The sequence below is a fragment of the Mixophyes fleayi genome, chromosome 9 (genome assembly GCF_038048845.1).
Source record: "Mixophyes fleayi isolate aMixFle1 chromosome 9, aMixFle1.hap1, whole genome shotgun sequence".
In the NCBI taxonomy this organism is placed as follows: domain Eukaryota; kingdom Metazoa; phylum Chordata; class Amphibia; order Anura; family Limnodynastidae; genus Mixophyes; species Mixophyes fleayi.
Window position 1 is genome coordinate 81,188,324 of NC_134410.1, and position 23,769 is coordinate 81,212,092.

At 39.6% G+C, this 23,769-nt stretch overlaps 1 protein-coding gene across 5 annotated transcripts in view; it reads right to left on the bottom strand.

The window, feature by feature from the left end:
* NHSL2 (NHS like 2) overlaps window positions 1-23,769 on the bottom strand; it is a 290,614-nt gene that overhangs the window by 62,233 nt on the left and 204,612 nt on the right. For all 5 annotated transcript variants that reach the window (XR_012678905.1, XM_075184581.1, XM_075184583.1 and 2 more), the window contains exon 2: window positions 3,940-4,077. Coding sequence is in view for 4 of the 5 variants with exons in the window: in XM_075184581.1 (XP_075040682.1) it covers window positions 3,940-4,077 (138 nt within the window). In the remaining variant the exon portion in view is untranslated. The remainder of the gene's footprint in view (window positions 1-3,939; window positions 4,078-23,769) is intronic.

The following is a 23,769-nucleotide window of genomic DNA, read 5'->3' on the forward strand; positions in this document are numbered from 1 at the left end:
TCCGTAATAACGGAGATCTGGTGTGCAGCGCCTTCCAACCAATGTCGCCATTCCTCAAAGGCCCATTTAATTGCTAACAGTTCTCGATTTCCAACATCATAGTTGGTTTCAGCTGAAGAGAACTGACGGGAAAAATAGGCACATGGATGTAAGCGGTGAGTATGGGGATCTTTTTGTGACAAGATGGCCCCACACCGACGTCAGAGGCATCAACTTCAAGAATAAATGGTACCTTAGGATCCGGGTGTCTAAGGACCCGAGCAGACACGAAGGCTTTCTTCAGGGTTTTGAATGCCATTATTGCTTGTGGAGACCAATTAGCTGGATCGCTTCCCTTGCGAGTCAAGGTGACAATAGGAGCCACGATATCAGCAAAGCTGCCAATAAATCTCCTGTAATAATTGGCGAATCCCAGGAATCTCTGGACCGCCTTGAGGTTATTCGGTTGTACCCAGTCCAGGATTGCTTGGACCTTGGTTGGGTCCATGGAAAAACCTTCTGAGGAGATTAAATAACCCAGAAAGGATACCTTCTGGACCTCGAACTCGCACTTTTTCAAGTTTAGCATAGAGATGATGTTCCCGTAATTTTTGTAGGACTTGTCTGACATGATTCTGGTGTACTGACAATGACTCTGAATATATGAGGATGTCGTCCAAGTAAACAACAAAGAAATGTCCCAGAAAGTCACGTAACACCTCATTAATCAAATCCTGGAATACTGCAGGGGCATTACTAAGGCCAAATGGCATGACCAGATACTCGTAATGGCCCGAAAGCGTGTTGAAGGCCGTCTTCCACTCATCACCTGCTCTTATACGTATGAGATTATATGCACCACGGAGATCAATTTTTGTGAAGATAGTTGCCCCTCTTAGTTGGTCGAAAAGTACGGAGATGAGAGGAAGGGGATAGGTGTTCTTAACCATGATGAGGTTCAGCCCTTGTAGTCGATACAGGGCCTGAGTCCACCGTCTTTTTTGGATACAAAGAAGCATCCTGCTCCTACTGGAGACTTAGATGGCCTGATGAAGCCTTTCTCCAGGTTTTCGTCAATGTACTCCTGCATGGATTTGGTCTCCGGACCGGAGAGAGAGTACAAGCGTCCCTTGGGTAATTTAGAATCTGGAATTAGCTCGATGGCACAGTCGAATTCCCGGTGCGGTGGTAGAGTATCAGCAGCCTTTTTGGAGAAGACATCCCAGAACTCATGATACCGTGAGGGAAGCTGCTCCGGAATAGACTGAACCACACGCAGAGGTAGTGTCAAGCAAGACTGTGTACAATAAGAGCTCCAATGGACAATTTCTCCTTTTACCCAATCCATGACAGGGTTATGACGGGATAGCCAATGGTGGCCCAGAATCAAGGGAACTGACGGACATTCGATAAGGAATAAGACTATGGACTCTGAGTGGAGAGCTCCAATGTTCAATTGTAGTAACGGGGTCTCCCAGGTAATCTTGCTGCCTGGCAATGGACTACCATCTAAGCCAGATACCTTAATGGCAGATTTGAGTATAATCAGTGGAATTCCAGCAGAGCGGGCAAACCCAATGTCAAGGAAGTTACCTGCAGCTCCACTGTCAATGAAGGCCGACAGGTTCACCGAACCGGCACTAGATGTGAGTTGTGCAGGGATTAACACAGCATTTTTTGAGGAAACAATTTGCAGACCTAGGTGAACCTTCCCCTCGTTCCCTAGGCATGCTCTTTTCCCAGCTTATTAGGGCAGGAACGGGAGAAGTGGCCCTTAGTGCCGCAATAGAGACATAGGCCTTGTGATCGCCTCCTGTCTCTTTCCTCAGGAGAGAGGCGATACGCTCCAAGTTGCATAGGCTCTTCGTCATCCGTGACAGCAGGAATCAAGGCAGAGGGAAGAGAAGATGCCTCCTTCTCAGACTTACGTTCCTTAATTCTTCTGTCAATTTTAAAGGCGAGGTGCATCAGATCCTCCAATGAAGTAGGAGTCGGGTATTGCACCAAAGAGTCTTTAATCTGTTCCGACAGACCTAAACGAAACTGACTTCGTAAGGCAGGGTCATTCCATCCACTGTCGGGTGACCATCTACAAAATTCAGCGCAGTATTACTCTGCCAACCGCCGGCCTTGTTTCAAGGCCCGTAGATGAGCTTCAGCGGAGGCCATTCGATCCGGGTCATCATATAATAGACCCAATGCCTCGAAGAAAGCGTCCACTGACTGCATGGCAGGACTGGTCTGCGGCAAGGAAAAGGCCCAGGACTCGGGGTCACCCTGTAGGAGAGAAATGATAATCCCGACTCTTTGCTGCTCTGACCCGGAAGAGCGGGGTCTCAGCCGAAAATAGAGCTTGCAGCTTTCCCTGAAATTCCAGAACAGGGATCTATTTCCGGAGAACCGATCCGGTAAATTCATTTTAGGTTCACAGGTGGGTTCTGAAGTGGATTGTGAGGGTTTTGTAAGTTCTTCCTGAACAGACAAACGCTCAGCCAATCCTTGGATCATTTGGTACAAGGACTCAACATGGCCTGCTAGGGCTTGTGCCGGAGACGGTGTGGATCTGCTTGCATGCATCCATTCCAACCTCGTCTCCGTGTGTGGCCGGTTATAATGTAAGGAACCCCTCCAGCCAGCACAACACAACCCGGAGTCTACTCTGCCAATCAGGTGTTCACTGGAGCCCCTGATGGTGGGGACAGACTGGGCTGCAGACTGACAGAGGGTCGTGAAGTGTGTACTGGCTGGGGAGAACCCAGGCAAGCGGGGTAAGGTCCAAGCGGAGGTCTAGGGCCGGTAGCAGGTAGCAGATCCGATAAACAAGCCAAGGTCAGGGGTCACGAGCAGACAGGGAGGTCGGTATTCCAAGCCAGAGGTCAAGGTCACGAGAAACACAGGCAGGGTCAAAATCCAAGCAAAAGGTCATACACGGGTAGTCAGTAGAATTTCCAGCAAACAGGAACAAGGCAAAGAGCAGGTCAGCAGACTGGCAAACAGAAGCTATAACCGGCAATGAGGCAGCAGATCTCATTGCCTTAAATACAGACAACAGCCAATCAGAGTTTGCCCCTGGGAGATACATAGCTGCAGACTAATTGCCTGCCATACCAACAGACCAATCAGGGCTATGAGGAAAACAGCTGCAGGCTAATGCCTGTTAATTGAACATTGAACAGCTAATAGCCATCAGGCTATTACAGACCTGTGCGCACACGCCCGGCTGTCCCCTTGTTGCCGGCACGCGGCGCTGCTTTGTAAAGAGTCCGGCCGTTGCCTTGGGTTTAGGAGGAAGTAATGTCCCGGTCCTCATGGTGATGGCCGGGATGCCTGGGCACACAGGAAGCGAGTCGCGGCGGCTGTGAGTACCGCCGCAGCTCGTAACAGTAACCCCCCCCCCTTGAGAAGGGGTTAAGGAACCCCGACATCCAGGTTTCTTAGGAAATCTCCGGAAAAATTCCTTCAACTGTCTTGGAGCGTACAGTCGTTTTCACGGAACCCAGGACCGCTCCTCTAACCCGCGGTTCCTCCACTGCACCAGGAAGTGCACCTGCCCTTGCACTTTTTTAGAATCCAGGATCCTTTGAACCACGTATCTTAGTGGTTTGCTTAGTGGTTTGCCATCAGGCTATTACAGACCTGTGCGCACGCGCCCGGCTGTCCCCTTGTTGCCGGGACGCGGCGCTGCTTTGTAAAGAGTCCGGCCGTTGCCTGGGCACACAGGAAGCGAGCCACGATGGCTGTGAGTACCGCCGCGGCTAGTAATAATTACTAGCACAAGTAATAATTACTTGATCTTTAAATAATGAGTATTTTTACTATTTGGCATCTCCATTCATTTTTTTCCATTTTAAAATAGAATTAAAAATTTTGGAAAAGCATATAAAATACAGTTTGTTGCTAAATGATCTATATAGTGTCTTACTTTGTAAATACTGACTTCTTTCAGTTTCACATTCATACCTTGAAGAAGACTCTGTAGATTGAGTTCTGCTTCCTGATGAAGCTCCTCTACACAGGGAGGGCGTTTAGAGGACAGGAACACGTTTACAGGCTGCTGCTGCCAGTTGCTCAGCTTGGAATGGTCTACTGTAGAGGCAGCTGCAAATTCAGAACATGAATAGATGTGTTACAAGTTGTCATATCATGGTGTTTCACACTGTTTCTGGTACATTTTTGTATTATTGTTATCTTTATTGTTATCATGTAGTAAACTGTTCAAGAGGTTACAATGTTGCCAAACAGATTTAAATATCAACATTATTATTATTATTATCATTTTTTTTATTATTATTATTATTATTATTATTATTATTATTTACAACTTTTATGGCCCTCACACCATCCACATGTCACACATGTCACTCTTACCCCTGCATGCCACTCAGACCACCAACTAAACATTCCCTACATGCCCTCTGTTCCTCATATATTCTAAAACTCCCTTCAGACATCCCCACACACAACTTTTCCACCCATCATGTCCCCATTCTACGAAAATCATCAAGTAATCAGGAAACAAAGTCACAGCTCTCTCATGTGGAGGAAGAAGGGAGAGCTCATGGTGCAGACTGTACTCTAATCGTAGATTAGATGACCTTTTGCATTTTGCAGAAGAGGTAACATGAAGTGGAAGACTGCTGCTTAGCTCATGTTCACTCTTAAGCTGGGTACACTACAGAACATTTCTCATGATGATTTAAAGTCCTGATGAGCAAGCAGATATATGTGTACACACCTACACAATTTACCTTCATATCTGTCATAACTATATTTTTCTATCGTCATCATCATTTATTTATATAGCACCACCAATTCCACAGCGCTGTACAGAGAATATTTGTCACTCACATCAGTCCCTGCCCCGTTGGAGCTTACAGTCGTCTAAATTCTCTAACAGACACACAGATAAACTAGGGTTAAGTCTGTCAGCAGACAATTAGCTTGCTGCTATGTTTTTAGAGAGTGGAAGTAAACTGGGAGCACACACAAAAAGTTATATACAAGTGTCACTTGTGTAGTGTGTCCCTTTAAAAGTGTATATTCAGAATGTTGCTCACCCAAGTGGAGTTTGCCAATCCATAGAAAACAAAACCAATAGAAAAAAAGATCTTCTGAAAAGATTGTGACTTTGTAAACTCTATGGAGATCTGCCTACACTGCATACACACTTCAGAATTTGCACGACATCGTTCCATCTTTGAAAGTGATTTTTAGTCAGTTTATAAAAATCAAATCAAACGATATGCTGTGCTTTGGTACGATAAAACATGATTGTGGGAGCGTACGCACTAATGTGATATCAGACCTAACAGTCGTTTAATTGTGATTGTCATGATAATTGGGTGAAAAACCCGTAGTGTGTGCCCAGCTTTACTCTCTGCTTTATGACCACCCGACCTTCACCCACAGCCCGAGTTCACCTCTTTAGTTCGTAAAGTAGAGAGTGAGGGAATAAAGCTAGGAGTAGCAGATGAGGGCTCAGCGGTCAACAGAGGGTCTCAGGGCAGCCTATTGCCCATTACTGTATTGCATAGTGCTATATGTTCAATTGCTAATTTTTATTCATCAGTCCTAGTGGATCTTACAGTTTCAATTCTCTAAAACACATGCACACAAACTCACAATAACCTATCTATGTTGCTGGACTGTGTGAGAAAACTGGAGTGGCCGGAGGACACAAACACAAGAGGACAAACTGCACACTTTAAACATGGCAGAAATAAAACAAACAAATTTTGTTTTTGCCAAATATACTTAATAGCAATTGTTTCTACTTAATATAAAAAGGTGCACTAATAACCTCATGTTTATTTCAGATAATATATAGCAATACTGTCTAATACACAATTGGTTCTTATGATTAGTATGTCTTTAGCCTCAAAAATAAATTCAGTCAGTGGTGATGCACTTTTTTCATAGATTTGACACCCCCTCCCTTTTTTTCTGTATAGCACTTTGAAGGTTGTAGCTACCATCTCTATAGCTCAGTAACCAGTCATGTAGTCAGTGTTTTTAATTAGGGTAGCTTTCAGCTATGTTCTTCCGGATGCATCAGATAGAGGTATGTACCTATCTTTTGGAAATAAAATTTAATGTACAATTTCAGCTCATTGCAGTAGATGGGCATTTACAATTTGATCAAAATGCACTAGGAACATTATGTGTTTCAGATATTATATTCCATTGCAATATTGCAGAGTAATATATATTTCTTATTGTGATTAGTATGTCTTTAGTCTAAAGTGTGCTCCTGCATTCTTGTCATGTGAAGCAAATATTGGAAATTATTACTGAAAATGTTTTGAAACAGGAGGTGCAAAGAGATGTAGTGACAAAGAAGAAACATAACACACTTCTTAAAATGTATTAAAAAGACAGCGTTGCCTTGACCTCAGCGCACTAAAGGCCTCACAGTATGCCAGACCTGTTAGTTATTATGCCAACAAACGAGATTGAGCTTCATACTAAAAAAATATATAGCACTCCTAAATATGCAATTACTACCTGAATTGTTAAATTCATATAAATCTATATGCACACAGAAGAATAATAGATAGAAAGGCAAACAGTTAATATATAAAAAGCCAACAGTGAATATTTGGGCATTTCATAAAAAGAAAACAGAATAGGACAATTGCTGTGATGTAATATTACAAAATATGCGCAGTGATGTGGAGCTACTGTAGCTCTACATCTCCTATGCAGAAAAATAAACAGCTTATGAGGTTGTAGTGTAAGACCTGTCTATGAAACAGCAGCCACATTAAAGCTTGGGATAATATATAGTTAAATTCTCACTCTGGTAGGCAAACTAGACACAGCCAGAGATCATCCACAATAGTTACTGGAGTGCCATACCCAGAGAACCGTGTTCCGCAGTAGCACTTCCTGCAGATGAGTCAAGTCCTACAAGTTTCATTCTAGTTGAAGAATATGTGTTTCAATTTCAAAATAAATGGCTTTATACTATGGTCTCTCTCCTTATGCATACCATGATACATGTACCATTGGCTTTTACTAGTCAACCGTTGATGCCTTACATCTACATTATGCAGGCTTCTTCATGAAATATTAGTTATTTTTATTATTGTATGATTCACCTCTAACACAATGGACAGAAAGGTATTCCTCTACTTCCCTGACCTAAGTGAAAACGGTTGTTCAACTGAGACACATGATGCCTGTACTTATATATTAGTGGGTACACATAATCTCAAAGTGTTGTTTCATGTGCAGAAACTATATTTAGACAATGTAAATATTTACAGTTAGGTATTTATGGGATTTACTTTTTTCCAAAAATAGAATTGTTGTCCAATAGATCCAATGCCACTTATCAGAGAAGACAAAAAAGAGAAAGAAAAAAACAAAAGAAGGACTGTTTAAAAAATATAAGTAAAATGGTAAAGAAGACACAATAGTTTACTAAGTACTGCAAACCAAATTTCTGCTGATCAGAAGACTTCATAGTATTATAATGGTTTGGTTCTTTTAACACCTCTTGCAGATTCCATTGAAAGGAACATACAGCATTTGCAGCCCTTGCCCCCTCCACTAGACACAAATCAAACATTCCATAGTCTTTTTTTTTTTGCCATTTCCAAAAGTGCACCTAGGTTTGCTGCATAAGGATGTTCACAGGAGCACTGTGCAAGAGTGTAAACATCACATCAAAGTCCAAGTTACTTCTTTTGTACCACTCTTTTCAATATAATACACTCAAGTTTTTTCCTAAAATACAGCTCAATATAGCCTTATTTATGACATAAAATTATCATAAGTGATGGTACTGTCTGTCTTTTTTACTTTTGGCAATTCTGTCTGAGTAAACCTTTTTATTAAAGTGCTCTAAGTAAGCCAGTAAATGTGTAACACTGAGACACAAAGCCAGTGTCAATCGAAGTATAGTTCAAAACCCAAGGACCACAAGTTCTGAGCTAGTTCAAAACTCAAGTTCTTCTGTGAAGAGGAAATGGCAGTGCCCCCATTCGCGTGGCAAGGAGGAACCCATAAAAATGTGCCTTCTTTGCACCTTTATCTCATTTCAATGACCTCTCTTGACAAGAGTGTGCCAATAACAGGTGCCCCTACAATGACGCACAGACCAGGGAAAGGGGCGTGTCACTTCACCGGGGTGTTTTTAGGGAACAAACTGATGGCGTTCCAGCACTTTTGAAGTATTGGGTTTGTACCCAGGTGACATGGCTACTAGCCCCTGTAGCCTGACCAGGTACCTTCTTGTGGAGTCACGTGCATAACATCTCTATTAGAAAAATCTAAGAGTTGGTGGGTTGGCTATAATAGTAACTGCTTTTTTAATTACTTGTAGATCTTGTTCGTATTGGATCTATTAATAGACTTTGCAGTATATTTACTAAACTGCGGGTTTGAAAAGTGGAGATGTTTCCTATAGCAACCACTCAGATTCTAGTTATCATTTATTTAGTACAATCTACAAAATGACAGCTAGAATCTGATTGGTTGCTATAGGTAACATCTCCACTTTTTCAAACCAGCAGTTTGATAAATATATCCCTATGAGTTTCTGGTGATTCCTAAAGATTAGAAACATTATGGTAAAGTATATATCATCATGATTGTTGTTGTCTTTTTCTACTAATGGATGTAGAATAAAATACTATTTGTTTAAGTGTTTAACCAAAAGAAACCCATATATGGCACAAACATATATATATATAAATTGCTAGGTTTACTAAGACATGAAAAAGTAATATCTGCATATTGCAGCAGAAAACCATGAAAATGTGTTTGGTCATGGAGAAGTAATCTACTTACTGTTTAAGAAGGGTTAACAAGGTTTTGGAAGTGTTACCAGGGTTAAAATAATAGGTTGCCTAATTGTGGATTACTGCATGCCACATTACACAAAGCATAATAGTAAATATAAATTCAACTATGATGTATGCTGATCAGTGTATTGTATATAATCTGCTTCACTTTTACTGTTTTATGAGGATATACATATAAACTGTCTTATGAGGATATACATGTAAAACAGGGAGCTACAGTAAAACAGATGGCAGTTACATGCATCAGTACGATGTTGTAAGTTGAATGTGTAGCCATTCAGTTTCACAATCCTTCCATTTCCTTCCTTGAAACCAGTTTCCTGAAATCTAAACAACTACCAACAGAAAAGTTTACTTCCCCTTTTTGCTCAAGCAATTTCTTACAGAAAAGTCAAGTCGCTTTTTATTTTCATGATGTAACAAGATATGTTTTAAATAAATAAAGAGATGTAAACACCTGAAAAATATATTCTTATATTTGCTGAGTATTCAGGTTATAACTTATATTTGGTGAGCAGTGGTGATGCTTGCATCACATGACTCATTTGAAAATGTTCCTGATTTCCAGGAGTAGTCACACATTTTGAAGTTTTATCCTCCAAAATATTTGTCCATAGAAATATCCCTATATTCCAATATTGACCAACTTCACAAAATCCCTTTACTTTCTGTATGCTGAGGGCAATTTTTGACACATTGGCCAAATAAAGGTGTATTTAAAATGAAAAAGTACATTATAAGCACTATTATAAAATTCAGTAAACCTAATATGGGTATTGCATTGCTCCAGTCCCAGACAGTATCAAGTTTAATCTGCTTGGATACACCAGCTCAGGAGCAAAATGCAGCCTGTAAAATATTTTTTAATGTTGGCAACTATGAACAGCCAGTAAATGCACCTGAATGTGAGGGTCACCTCATACAAGCAACTTGTTCGGACTCTTGTGTATTAGGATAAATAACAATGCATACATTAGACAACTTGGAAGATTGTGTGCATTGCAGTAACTTAACTTGTATGCAGGGCCAATTGTACAGCCCTGTATACATGTTAAGGAACTGCAATGTACACATACCCTTAAATGGGCATTTCCGCTGTACTTTCTCTAATGTTACCTACTGTAGGAAAAGCTGGTGTAAGGGTCCCTGTGGTTATGAATGGAGAGACAAGGGTGTGCTCCATTCATCAGGCCTATTACTGGGCTTCCAATCTTCAAGACACTCTGCTGGTAATCAGGAGATGAACCTGTAACGTGCTGGTAAAAAGCTGCTAGGCAGTTCCCTCAGTCTCTCACTACCTGGGGAACAGTTCAGATGCCTGCTGAAAGACATTGTAATTTATTACCAGTCACAGCTGTTTGTTTGTGTGGGACAGTAGGTCCTTCACTTTAGAGAGAGTGTTCCTGTTGTTTAAGATAGAAGCCAGACAGACTACCATCATCATCATTATCATCATTTATTTATATAGTGCCACTAATTCTGCAGGGCTGTACATAGGCTCAGAGGGATAGACCATATAATTAGAATGCTGGAAAACAGGATAGTGAAGATAGGGAAGTTTAGCGTGAACCAAGGACAATGGCAAGAGAGAGTTAAGCCCAGAACTAGGTGGTTGGATGATGTTGGGATGGATTTAAGGAAGATGGGGGGTTAAACGATGGAGGATTAAAGCAAGAAACAGAAGGATTGGAGTGGAAATTTACAGGAGGCCACAGCCCTTCATGGGCTCTAGTGCCAAAGAGGAGCATGGATTCATGAATCCATCCTGGGATGTGGTGGAACAGGAAAGTTGCAACATGAATGTGCAGCCTACCAATCTGTAACAACTGTGTGATACTATCATGTCAACATGGTGCAGAAAGCTTCCAGCACCTTGTTGAACCCGTGTCATGAAGAATTCAGGCTGTTCTGGGGGTTCCTACCCAGTGCTGGAAAGATGTACCCATTTAGTGTATATAGAGCTACACATTTGTACAGGAGTGCACCTAAGTTAAAGAGATATAGGTGGAGGACATATGTGGGACAAAATAATAGTAAAGAGTCTGATTTAACTTATATATTTTTTAAATGGTTTAAAACATCTATTTCCTCAGCTAGTAGCTAGCTGACAGGGTGTGTTTGCAATTAAACAGAGCACCTGCAAAGAACTCCCTTGTAAAACAAGGTGGGAATGCCATCTGTCCAACGAGTTAGGACTGTGGAAGGAGTGTAAAGTATTTCAAAATGTCTTTTTCTTTTATGCAATGTGATAGATGGCAGAAAGTGGCCTGTGTCTAGGAAGCTGGTCTCTGTTACTTTTGCATTTGTGTCAAAAGAAAAGTGTGTGCAAACTGTATATTATGAATGACGAATGACTTTGGCACCCTGACAATAAAAAGCAAAGTAAAAGCAAGAATGAGAGGTGTTTATGTGTGCATCACCTGAAGAGTGCCCGTATCACTATATATATATATATATATATATATATATATATACTTCTGCTCCACCACCTTACTCTGTAATCCTATGCACTTTGGTGTCATTCTAGGCTCACTTGTGCAAATCAAAGCACGGGCCTCTACCAAATAGGATTTGCTGCTGCCCCCCGGCTGTTTGTGCTTTGTAGATGAACTCCTATGAATTCTGACCAGTACATGAGTAGACAGTGAAAAATGGAGATTGTTGAGGGGGTGGAATCTCGCATGAACCACATGATTAGTCATTTTTGGTCATAAAGAAGGCTGTGCAGTAGTCACAGTACATAATGAGCACGTTAAGGGATTTGAGTGTAACTGCACAGTTTTTTCTGTTGCCACTAGAAAGTCTCTTTCCTTCCACTGCACTCATGTTTAAAATTTCTGCACTTAGATGGACATGTGTCTTAACACTCCAGCAACCAAAGCTTCTCAGTACATTGTTGTATGTAGACTGTGTATTGTTATTATTAGACATTTGAATGGATACAGATTCATGTAGTTTATATGTACTAAAGGAAACAATTGCCAAATATTATTTAATATACCCTACTCTACGGCGGAACACTGTGGCGCCTTACAAATCTACGATAATAATAATAATAATAATAATAATAATAATAATGTTTAGAAAGAACAACTCCAGAAATTTGTTAGGTAGTACATTTTTATCTTTGTTAATTCTACTGCCAGGAAGCTCCTTATTGCCAATATCCTGTGAGGATTTCCGTAGCCACCAGCTTACAAAACAAAAAATTAATTTGTAAAATGTAAACACAAACCAGATCACTAGTAGCAAATGGCACACTCTTTATTGGCAGGCCTGGAATTCACTGCTCTGCTGCTTTTTCTAGTCCCTATTTATCCTCCCTACGTCTAGCAAGTTATACTTAGAGCTGCTCTTTACATATAAAAATATTGCCAAACCGTCCAACTGTCAACATTTAGGTAGGACAGTCCTAATGCGAATGGACTGTCTTGCCAGTCAGGACATTTGTCCTGACTTGGAACCAATGTAGAGGTGTATTTAGAGAATACTGTGCGATATGAGTCACCGAGGAGTTCCGTGATCACGCAAAAGCAAGAGGTTGCAGATGAAATGCCTTTATACATGTGAATGAACTCCTAATATCTGACATACTCTGTAGTACAATATATTATCCTTTATGATACTATAAAACTCTGCACTAAATTAATCTGCCCACTACACTATGCACTACATACAACAATATACACTAACTGTACACAATGCTATACACAACACCAAAAGTGATCAACTTGTGGATCTACAGCTTTTCTAGAACTACAAGTCCCAGCATGCTCTGCCAGATGTGGTAAAAAAAATGTATAATTGAAGTTGTGTCAGCAGAACATTACAATTATAAGGTTAATTTGCACAAAAAAGTATAGTCATGTTCGTGTCTGATATGTATTATTACTGCTTATTGTGCTATGTAACTTCACTACATCTCTTATCCTACATCTCCATGTAATCATCCCTGTAACTATTGTAGTAGTTCCCCTTAATGTATCTTGATGAGTAGAAGGGTACTTGCATATGTTTCCATTGTTTCACATGTCATGCGAGTTTGCGTGTGTGTGTGTGTGTGTGTGTGTGTGTGTGTGTCAGTTCGCCATCTGTCTCCCAATTAAAACTAAGATCTATGCTTAGAAAACATAGAAGAATAATTTTCCTGCACAGATGCAGTGATTTTGTATATATTTACATGTTTTATTATGAGTAAGAACTGATCATTCGCTTTTTCACCTTCAGGCACTAGCACTTCAACTTTTGATAAATTAATTACTTTATCTTTCTAGTTCCCCTATATGTGTTCCAGATATGGGGTACAACTAGCTATGGTAACTAATATGGTCAAAAGAGTTGAAAGTTATTGGCCAACTAAGGTAAAATCATATTAAATGGAAAAGATGAAAAACATTCCCTTATGCACTTAGGACAGCTGACAAAACAAGGTATTAAAGGCTGCAAGAGGCCATGTAATAGCTAGTTAATTAAAGTAATCTGAAGGTGGAATGCTGTATTACATTTAATATCATCAACAGACCCATAAGATCTGTATGGACATATTATCATGTAGACTATTTTCATATTATATCCAGTGGTGGGATGTAGCCGCATCTCAACGGTTCTCCAGAACCGACACCTAATTTTATGCTCGGTTCATCGAACCAGTGACTACAGGCTGAGTCCACCCATTTCGTTGGTGGAGGGAGCAGGCTCCTTGAAAAAAACAAGAAAAACCTCACCTGTCCGCGGCGTCGGCACTCCTCCTCCCTGCTCCGTCCACACTGAATGTCAGGCGTGACGTCTGACATTCAGTGAGGAGCGGCGCATAGAGGAGTCGGCGGCATGCAAGAAGACAGAATACAGAAGAGAATAGAAGAGAAGAGAAGAGACTGATAGAAAAGGTAAGTGAAGGAACAGAAGCAAGGAGAAGCAAAGGCAGCATGGCAGAGTGTGAAGGGGGAAGCAAAGGCAGCATGGCAAAGTGTGAAGGGGGGAAGCAAAGGCAGCATGGCAAAGTGTGAAGGGGGGAAGCAAAGGCAGCATGGCAGAGTGTGAAGGGGGGAAGCAAAGGCAGCATGGCAAAGTGTGAAGGGGGGAAGCAAAGGCAGCATGGCAGAGTGTGAAGGGGGGAAGCAAAGGCAGCATGGCAGAGTGTTTTGAGGGGCAGCAAAGGCAGCATGGCACAGTGTTTTGAGGGGCAGCAAAGGCAGCATGGCACAGTGTTTTGAGGGGCAGCAAAGGCAGCATGGCACAGTGTTTTGAGGGGCAACAAAGGCAGCATGGCACAGTTTTTTGAGGGGCAAAGGAGGCATGGCATAGTGTTTTGAGGGGCAAAAGTGGCATAGAAAAGTGTTTTGAAGGGCAAAGGCAGCATGGCACAGTGTTTTGAGGGGCAAAGGCAGCATGGCACAGTGTTTTGAGGGGCAAAGTCGGCATGGCACAGTGTTTTGAGGGGCAAAGGCGGCATGGCACAGTGTTTTGAGGGGCAAAAGCGGCTTGGCACAGAGTTTTGCGGCACAAAACACATTTTTGTATACTTAAAGCGGTCATTAGGGCAGAGAACCGGTTGTAAATTTATTTGAATCCCACCACTAAATTATGGATATTTTGTTTTCAAAACACCCTTATAACACCCTTAAATCACATGTAATGATCCCCCCCTTATATAACCATTCCCAATATTAATGCATCACTGATTCCCTCAATTACCATAGTTGATTTTGTCTCATCAATTAATATCTCTTTTCCATTACTCTTTTGCATTCTGTTAGCTCACTTTCAGGCCTATTTATCAAATGGAGAAAAGCCCTATCTACACTAAAAACTGGTCTTTTCACTGGAGATAGGAGTTTTTTATTTTTTATTTTTTTCTGCTTCTCCCTAACTAGGGGTTAACTCTGATGATCGCACTGCTGATGCTGGAGGTAACCCCCCACCTTCTCCAAAGCATGGAGAAGACTGTTTAACAAGGATCGTGGTGGTACATGTACCACCGCAATGCTACTTCTGTTATCACCAGCTGAGGACATTTGAGAAATTATAGCTCATTTTATGTAAACTGGCCAGAGTCTAAAATGACACAATAAAGATATATTTGACCTGGTTTATGCAATATTTTGCTATTATAACAGATAGTGGAAAACTTCTAATACCTCCTTCCAGAGATCTTCTGCCAAACCAGGTATGTCTCCTCTCGAATTATCATAGAGCCTATAGCACTTTGCAAGCAATGGGGGGGGAGATACCCAGTAGAAATTAAAAAAGTTGTTTTGAGAGGTTTTCTAGAATCAGCAGTGCTTGTTCTGTATAAAATTTTCAAACCCACCTGTGCAAAAAGTAAATTAACGGTTAACTGCATATTGCAAACTGATGTACATTTTACTTTTAATAACAGATCCCTTTTTCAGTTATATACAGAAGGTTATTCCTACCATTATCCATATTCTCAGTTCCCATAACAACACCAGTTTCTATATTATGTCTGCATCCTCGCTGGGAACCCTAATAGGGCAGTTTTATGTGGACAGAATGTTTCTCAAGCACAGCACGAAATCTACTTGTAAACATAGAGTTGTCCGAGCTCAACTTATTAAAAATGGAGCTTTAGCAACACTGGCCTGTCACATTCTGCATGCAATTTTAGGGTCAGAATTTTCTTATATAAGACTTACTATGTGAGAAAAGTGTTCTAGTTTTGCTGTTCTGCGAAAACATTGAGTGTGGTATCTCAACTGCTTCAATTTAACTGTCTGATTAATGAGAACTATAGAATTACTGTACAGTAAATTAAAATTAGATTAGCTTTAGAACTACAATCTACATAATCTGTGTTTTATAAATAAATATATATATATATATATATATATATATATATATTTATATTCTATGTCATGAATGATTTTTTTCACAATATATTGAACAATAGAACCACTTGATTAATTCTAATTGAATTTCCATTGAAGGCATCAAACATACAGTAAATCCCTGGTATGTGAACTGTCTACACAGTTTTAGTTGTTGTCAATGCATATAAGCAAACAGTAAAGCCATGTCCCAACAGTAAATATTACAACACACAGCTGTTTCACACATAACACATTTTTAACAAGGCAACAGATACTAACACTTTAAACTTTACTGCTGCAAGTGATTATGACCCTGTGTGTCTTTAGTTTCCTAAGGACATAAATGTGATTGAAATTGTATCAGCCCATTCAGCAGTTCACTGTACTGACTGTTTCATTAGGTCACTTTCCCTAGACAACTAATTGTCTTTGTGCTGTTTGTTCTTACATGATAACTGACAGAGTTTCCATTATTAATTCTTGCTCTCACAATGTCCGCATCCTCTGTACAATAAAATGTTGCTTTTAGAATCAGAGTGTACTTACCTTCCCGTGAAGTATATTCTTCCAAAATCTTCTAATACAAGGAATTGTGAGTCAGCGCATTAGAAGAGTGTTGTCCCTAAACTTGACATCTGGTTCAAAGTCACCACAGCACACATCCACCCTTCTCTGTTAAAGAAGAAGGCATGCCCTGTGGTTGTGGTTAAGGAAATAGGGTGTGTGTATGTATTTATCTGTGTTTTTTGTTTATACGTGGGTGTGTGTTTGTATCAGTTATGAGTCAGTTTGTAGCAGAATATATTAAATGTAGACAAATAGACAAGTAAAAGTAAGCAAATAATGTGTTGTGTTTCTAATGTAACAATGATTCTTAAAAAGAAATGAAACTGATTTTAGTAAAGTAAATCCCTAGGAGATTCCCAATTTCCACTAGGTAGTGGCACATCCATCCAATGTGTTGCTTATAGTAAAAGAGAGCTATCAGATCTGCAGCAGTAGGTATAAATAGCAGCTTACAGTACTGTTTACATTATTTGTTGTACATCTAGTACCTCATATAAAGTTAGGAGCAAATCCAGCGATAATGTACAATGTGCAGCAAATTTAAAAACTCCCTTGTCTCGGCTCTCTCCCCCATTTAGCACCACACTACTTGTGTCTCCCCCTTTCCTTTAGGATGTAAGCTCTCAGGAGCAGGGCCCTCTTTCCTTGTGTACTCCTTCTACTATTCCATCACCCCCTGTACCTCTTGGCCTGCTTCCCTAGCCCTGTTTCCTTAAGCTTCGGCCTATTTCTCACTGATTTCTACCATCACTTTCACTCACTGTCCCAGAAATAATTTGATTTGCATTATCATGTTACCTGTGTGTGTATATATTTTTGTTGTTAATTTTTTGTTCTTTCTGTATCATGTTGTGTCATGGGTCACTGTTTTCTGCATATGTCATAAACGGCGCTGCAGACCCTTTGTGGCGCCTTATAAATTAAAGATAATAATAATAATAAAAAAGTCAGGAGGGGGTTGCCTCCTAGATTAAGTCTAAATCTGAACGTTAAAAGAAATCTGCTTAAGATTTGTGTTCTATATGCAAAAGAAAGCAAAAAATGCATTTTATCCTTTATATTGCAACATGGTTTGTTCATGTTTTAATTCTAAATGAGGCTCTTAATACTAAAATGACTAAATAATAATATTCTATGATAGACTTCTAAACTGTGTAACATCATCTTTTTCCAGCCAGCATCTGTGAGCTGGAACTCCCAGTAAACATTAAAGTAAATCATTATGGAATATGGCGCATTTTACGAAAACTGCTCTGTGCATGCTCAACGGACTGTATGCCCATGAACGGAAGTGCGTCTGATTTATCTTCAAACGCAAAAAAACACTTAAGACCTATGGTTTTAAGGGTGGATCGGGAGAGGGAAAGGACATATGCAGGTAGTTAATGTACAGTAAAAGCGCACCAAGGTTCAGCATACGCACATCCATCTAATTCAAGTTCTAGGCATCTCTCATATATGTGATTTTCAGCCATATCACTTGCACCAACTACAGGATAGGTGTAATTGCCAAGTGAAAGTGTTAACTATACGTATGCATGCTAGAAAATGTGTCTGCAATCAAGAGCAAATGTAAAAATGCATTTTATTTACAGTAAGCATTAATAGCCTCCTGATAAATACATGTCATGTAGAAAAGTCAGGGAAAAAACTTTTTGTAATGTTTTTTCAGTAATTATTTTATTATTAACAGGTGTTAATATATTTAAAAATTGTATTTTTTTCCTTATGTTCTGATGGGACTTTAACTATACATATGCATTGTGTCTGTCTGCATATGGCATAAGTGCCATAAAGACAGAGCATTCTTAGATCTCTATTAAACTAGAAATGTTTCTTGAGATCCTCTCCTTTTTGAATACAGGTGTACTTACTTGCATTTTCCATCCGTGTAAAAAAATTGCAAATTGCGTTTACTTTAACTTCCTTAATAAAAGAATATGTATTAGTGAACAAAAAACAGCTATGAAGCATGAATAATATAGCTCAATTTATTAGCACATAAAAACAATGCAAATTACAAATATGTCTTAACACAATGCTGTGTCAAATCACATGTGGAATATTGAAACCTATATAAAACTGCTATAGCATGTGGAAAAGCTCCATTGAAAATGTAATACTTTGACTAGACTCTAAAAGTTCCATATCATAAAGTAAAGCAACAGTCAATCACTTAGTCTAGAAATCGATAAATCACTGGCTCCAATATGTAAAGATAGTTATTCCAGATATGCACACACCTCATACATAATCAGCACAGTGAAGGATCTTGATCTGTATATTTAAGAGAACTTGGATATAGGATCACTATTCAAAATGATTTAGTCACAATTACGATCCAAAATGAAATAGAATGAAAACGCCGGCCCTGGCAGAGAGAATATGATGTTAGCCGCTTGTAAGCTCAAAGATTGCTGGTATCTTATCAGATTCCTGAAGAATAGCCTACTGGAGCATCAAAACCACGTTAATCCTCTCTGTATACTCAGGTGGTGCAATGAGGACTTGGCTTCTCTAGCAAGTGAGTCCACATTAAATAGTGCCTGCCTCTTCTCAAAGCCTCAACTCTGTGTGGATGGCAATAAATGGTAAAGCAGTAGCCGGCTTACAAGATAAACTGACAGTAGGAATCCACTAGCAGCAAATTGAATTAGCTTCCAAAGTACAGTCTGACGTGTTTCAGAGACTCTGAGGACATCGCATTGTGGCAATGAAATGCATCAGACTGGGTGTACTGTGGCACATGTGGCGTCTAATCGATTATTTTTTGGAAGCTATGTTTGATACATATTTGTTATTTGCATTGTTTTAATGTGCTAATAAGTAGCGTTAAATTATTCATGCCTCACAAATGTTTTTTGGTCACAGATTCACTATTGCATATTCTTTTTGTTCACATTTGTTTGTTTTGAGGGTGCCAGGCCTCTTGCAATTTGTGATCTGGGTCCATAGCCATATTAAGCCCCACAAGGAAACTATATTTTCCTAAATATTTGCCTCATTACGGAATATAGCCTATTTTGTCTTAAATGTGTCACAAAAGGTACCATTTAATTCAAATTTGATGTTGACAATAATAACAAAAATGCAGCTCTTCTTCTGACACATTTTGTCCTAAGGTTCCCTTTCTTGGTCATTATTCATCTCTTGCCCCATTACCTAATGCACTTTGTCATATAGAAAAAAATAGGGCAGGCTTGCATTGGCTAATATGTGCTACAAACATTCTCTGATCTGACAGAAAACTGTGTCTTAATCTTCAGATCCTGTGAAAGGACGTACACTCTAACTAATTAGTTGCTGAAACCTTGAGTATTGTTCTCTCATCACTAACCCGAATGGTCTATCCTGCTTCATCTCAATTTCTGTCTCGCAGGGAGCATCCCCTTCATCAAGATGGCAGATCCTGCTTCAGCTCAGATCTCATTGGTCACTTTAGAGGAATAATTTTGTGTCATGACCTATTTAGCTTTGCCTGTTCCTGCCAGATCATTGTGGTTTTCCGCAACTGAGCTTATGCCTTACTGCATACTACTATGATTATGGCTTGTCTTCATCCCTGTGTACCAACTACTGCATAGTACTGACTACAGATTGTATACTGACTATAGCATACTACTATGATTATAGCTTATATCCATCCTTGTGTACCAGCTAGTGCATAGTGCACTACTGGTGTCCCCAACTTGTTCTTGAATATGATCTGTTATTTGTCCCACCAGATCTCAGTCCACAAAATAAACACCCAGGGGTAAATTTATCAAGCTGCGGATTTAAAAAAGTGGAGATGTTGCCTATAGCAACCAGTCTGATTTTAGTTATTTATTTAGTATATTTTACAAAATGGCAGCTAGAATTTGATTGGTTGCTATAGGCAACATCTCAACTTTTTCAAACCAACAGCTTGATAAATTTATGCCTAGAGTTTGTCATGCCTTCTCAAAGCTGGAAAAGAACAGCACTGAATGTTGTAAAGTGGATTCAGAACTTGAGCTAGGTTTATGGTTAGCATTTATGCATGGATTAGGGGAAGAGCTAATGTTTGAGGACTTGGAGTAATGTTTAATAGATGTCAGAATTTGGATTAAACCTTTCTGTTAGAGTTTGTGTTTTTTTCCTTCAAATTTTTTTATTTGACCAAAGAGTTCATTATCTTGGTAAAAAAAACTAATTTAAAATTAGAATCAAGCAATATATTTTCTTAATAGGACAGCCTGGTATTGAGGTAGACATTCATTTATGGTCTGTTCAATCCAGTCTCCACGTAAGTCTCCATTATTAGAACACCTCTTCAATTCATGCTGACTCATGCTGATTTAAATTTTTGAATTGTAGCTCTGATGTATTATTTTCACCCTGCTCTTCTTCTGACACATTTTGGCCTAAGGTTCCCTTCCTTGGTCATTATCCATCTCTAGCCCCTTTACCTAATGCAGTTTGTCCCCATGACTTTTTATACCCAACTAGCTCCCCCTTTTCTTTGAAACGTAACACCTGCACATTATATATATGCCCTACTGCCATATGTCCAGAATCTAATCACTTTTGCTGTGTCCGACAAATGTTAATAAATGGTTACTTGGCTGGGTAAGTTTAGCACTTTGCTCAAGCTTATTACAAACCTACCAAAGCTCTCTATTAGTTATTCAAAAACATTTTGGAACAGTAAGAAGTGGTACCGTTACACAAATTACCTGACATTTTGACTATCGTACTCATTCAATGTCCTTTAGATATGATAAAAGGGTTGAATATTTGAACTTTTGTGTCATCCATCATGTACTGGAACAATAGCCAGTAAAATGTACTTGACAAACTGTCTGGAAATACAAAGTTTGAAGGATTATCCACTAATATGTAACAAACATGTAATTACTCTCCATTTAGATAAAATATGCAGGCTGGTTAAGATTCAAAACATTGATTTGACAGAACATATGACTGATTTACATCATAAATAGCTTTTGTGATGTCACTCAGATTTGTTGTATGCATATATGAGTTGCACAGAACATTAACTTATCAGCTTCCTGTGATCAAGTGTATACTGTACATAGCTACTTGTTTTAGGATTTACGAAATATATAAATACTAAAATAAATATAAAAAAATTATAGCTAACACATCTGTTTTAAAAATGTTAAACTCATAAATATATATATATATATATGTATTATGAGCTGATAATCAGGGGCGATTAGTACATAAGGCTCCTTACCTACTGTTCTGTTCAAGAGATCAGAATTATGTTAAGTCTATAATTAAACAATGGGATAGTATTAGATATAGGACTAATGTTTGGGAGATGTATAGGTTAGAATTAAAACAGTTAAGTGTAGTATTCTTTTTTTATATATATTTTTCTGTTCGACCTAGGAGATTTTAGGACTATCCTGGAAAAGTTGCTTAAAAAGCAGGAACTCCCCTTTTTTAAACAATGGTCTCTTGTCTTCTTATCATACATTGGGGCTGAGATAAAAGTTCTGTCATATCTACTGTCCAGGCTCTTTTATTGGGAAGTTTATTGGCTCCCTGTCCTGGTGGATGCAGAAATGTACATGTCTTTTTTTCATGACTAATAATTCTTGATTTCCCTCAATCATCATGTGGTCTTTGCTCAAACCTGTTTTTCTCTCTACTGCTTTTAGGTTTAAGTAGCAGTGCATAAGCTAAATGCTGCTCATATGCTGATTACATAGGGAAATGAGTAACCACAAATGCCAGCTGAGCAAAGTCATAGAAATGTCAGATATATCAGAGTAAAAAGAATACCACAATAGCATTAGCATCCTTAACCTATAATATAGAACACCGGTATTTATTGTAACATTACATAGTAACGGTTTTGGCTCTGCTCTGCTGTTTGTTTTAAGAGCAGTAGTGTCATATAGTATCACGTATATTTTTGAAAAATAACACAAATATGTAAAAAGGTAAATTTAGATGTAAAGTAAGACAAATAAAATTGGTTGTCACAAATAGATGAGATGTCTAAACAAAGCAATGCATTTAATCTTAATTGGATAATTACAGACATATTTACTATGATGCGGGGATAAAAGAGATTTTCTATCACCACTTATTGCAGCGATAAAAAATCTATCACTGCAGAAATTTACTTAGAAAATATCGCCAGAGCAGCTGAGTATTGGCGATACTGACTGGCAGTGATAAGAGTACTCTTAACGCTTGCACCCACCTGCACATGCATTACCCTGCTGTGATGGTTCAGACATGTGCAGTGAAACTGGCAGCGATAAAAAATCTATCAATTTAAGAAAAAAAAGTTGCTGGTCAGCTGAGCGATGCACAGATCCCTGGCGATGCTGGCTAACAGCGGTAAGAGGAGTCTTACTGCTCACCAGACTAGTGCAGCGTCCCTCTGTAGCTGGCCTGCTGGCTCGCACACTTGAACTGGGAGTCCAGACTTTGACTTTTAGTTCCAGGCTTGTTTAAAAAAATAATAATATTAAAAAATATATATATATATTGTACAAAATACAAAAAAATAAATTTTTAAAAAGAAAAACATGGTTTATTATATTACTACTACTAGTAATAATAATCTAGAGATGGTGATAGTGAAAGGAGGACCACGGAGGTCAGTGCTAGCTAAAGCTATGATTGGTGGAAGCTAAATATTCTAGATTAAAACAATATGTATTGTAATTTACAACTTTATTACTGATCTTTTAATAATAAAAATATATATATTTTTTTTAACTTAAATATAATAAAAATATATTTAAAAAAAATATCAGAGATGCCCAGAGCTTGAATCGGACGGATGTTCGTGTGCTCGTCCTTGGCATGCCCTTACTGTACATAGCCTACATGCATACGCCCCTTCCCTCCCCTGTTCAGTCCTTAAAGTACTAAGTAGTCGTAAGAGTTATTTGCGTTCACAGATTAATTGCATGCACTTGCGTTCACTGGTGTAAAGTCAAATTCTCAGCATGCACATAACAATTTCATGCAAGATACGGCAGAGGACTGACGTCCGAATATGAATCAGGTCTTGTATGTTTTTAGATATGTGTCATGTAACTAGGAGACATCGTTGCAATGCATAAAACAGTTCAGATCTATGTAGTGAATCATACATTTAATGCCTGTTATACATTTTTTGACACCTATAAAACAGTGCTGGGTCTAGATCTCCATGTATAAAAGTAACTACAGTTCCAGTGTGGAGACGCCGGCTCCACACACGGGCCGCGGGCCAATCACGGCGCCCGCCCACGGACCAATCACGGCTCCCGGCCGTGATGAGGTCATAGGGAAGCGCCTGGCCCGGGAATATCGTGGGCGGCCACGTGGGAAGCGGCCTGTTCGGCGGGAAGTGAAGCTGGAGGAAGGACGTCTGGACACAGCAGCACCCACGGTAGCAGCAGCAGCACCCACGGCAGCAGCAGCAGCACCCACGGTAGCAGCAGCAGCACCCACAGCAGCAGCAGCACCCACAGCAGCAGCAGCACCCTCAGCAGCAGCAGCACCCACGGTAGCAGCAGCAGCACCCTCAGCAGCAGCAGCACCCACAGCAGCAGCAGCACCCACAGCAGCAGCAGCACCCTCAGCAG